This window comes from Penaeus monodon, chromosome 23 (assembly GCF_015228065.2).
Source record: "Penaeus monodon isolate SGIC_2016 chromosome 23, NSTDA_Pmon_1, whole genome shotgun sequence".
In the NCBI taxonomy this organism is placed as follows: Eukaryota; Metazoa; Arthropoda; class Malacostraca; order Decapoda; family Penaeidae; genus Penaeus; species Penaeus monodon.
The window spans coordinates 17,551,341-17,551,867 of record NC_051408.1 but is presented as its reverse complement, the minus strand read 5'-3'; the positions used below and the strand labels follow the sequence as shown (position 1 = coordinate 17,551,867).

Sequence of the window (527 nt, the reverse complement as noted above, 5' to 3'; positions counted from 1 at the left end):
GCAAAAGTTACCTCATCGACATTTGCAATCGCAATGTTGTACCAGGGGGCTTCCGCCAGTTTACTCCAGTCCACTGTGATGACGTTGTACGGAGCCAGTTCCAGCAGTGCTACGTGTAAAGGGGAGAATCGTTGTTGAAAATAACCTATGACACAGACTTTTTAGCATCAACAATACCCCGAACTCTATTTGTTCCCTTCGAGTACTGTTAGCATCATCACCATCATCATTGTTACTATTATTCAGAAGACGAAAAACTTCCATCATTAGTTTCATCATCAGTATTTTCCCTAAAACCGTTAATCGTCACCGCCTATGTTCACACTCACTAATTTTCCCCCTAATTTTGGGGGAAATAACTCACCTGTCTTCCCCTGCGTAAGCCACCCACTCTCTCCATTCGAAGAGAAGCCGTGGACGAGGACGTAGGTTGGCAGAGAGACATCGAGAGGAGAAGCAGCCACGTTGGCTGAGTCGCCCTTGACGAGCGTGTAGTAGTTCGAGTCCTCTGGGTTGCTCCTGGGAAG

At 47.1% G+C, this 527-nt stretch overlaps 1 protein-coding gene across 1 annotated transcript in view; it reads right to left on the bottom strand.

Annotated features, from left to right (window-relative positions):
- The window catches only part of LOC119588156 (inactive pancreatic lipase-related protein 1-like), a 5,101-nt gene that overhangs the window by 4,016 nt on the left and 558 nt on the right, over nt 1-527 (bottom strand). The window contains exons 2-3 of the mRNA XM_037936861.1: nt 365-519; nt 12-109 (exon numbers count right to left, since the gene is read on the bottom strand). Of these exons, the coding sequence (XP_037792789.1) occupies nt 12-109; nt 365-519 (253 nt within the window). The remainder of the gene's footprint in view (nt 1-11; nt 110-364; nt 520-527) is intronic.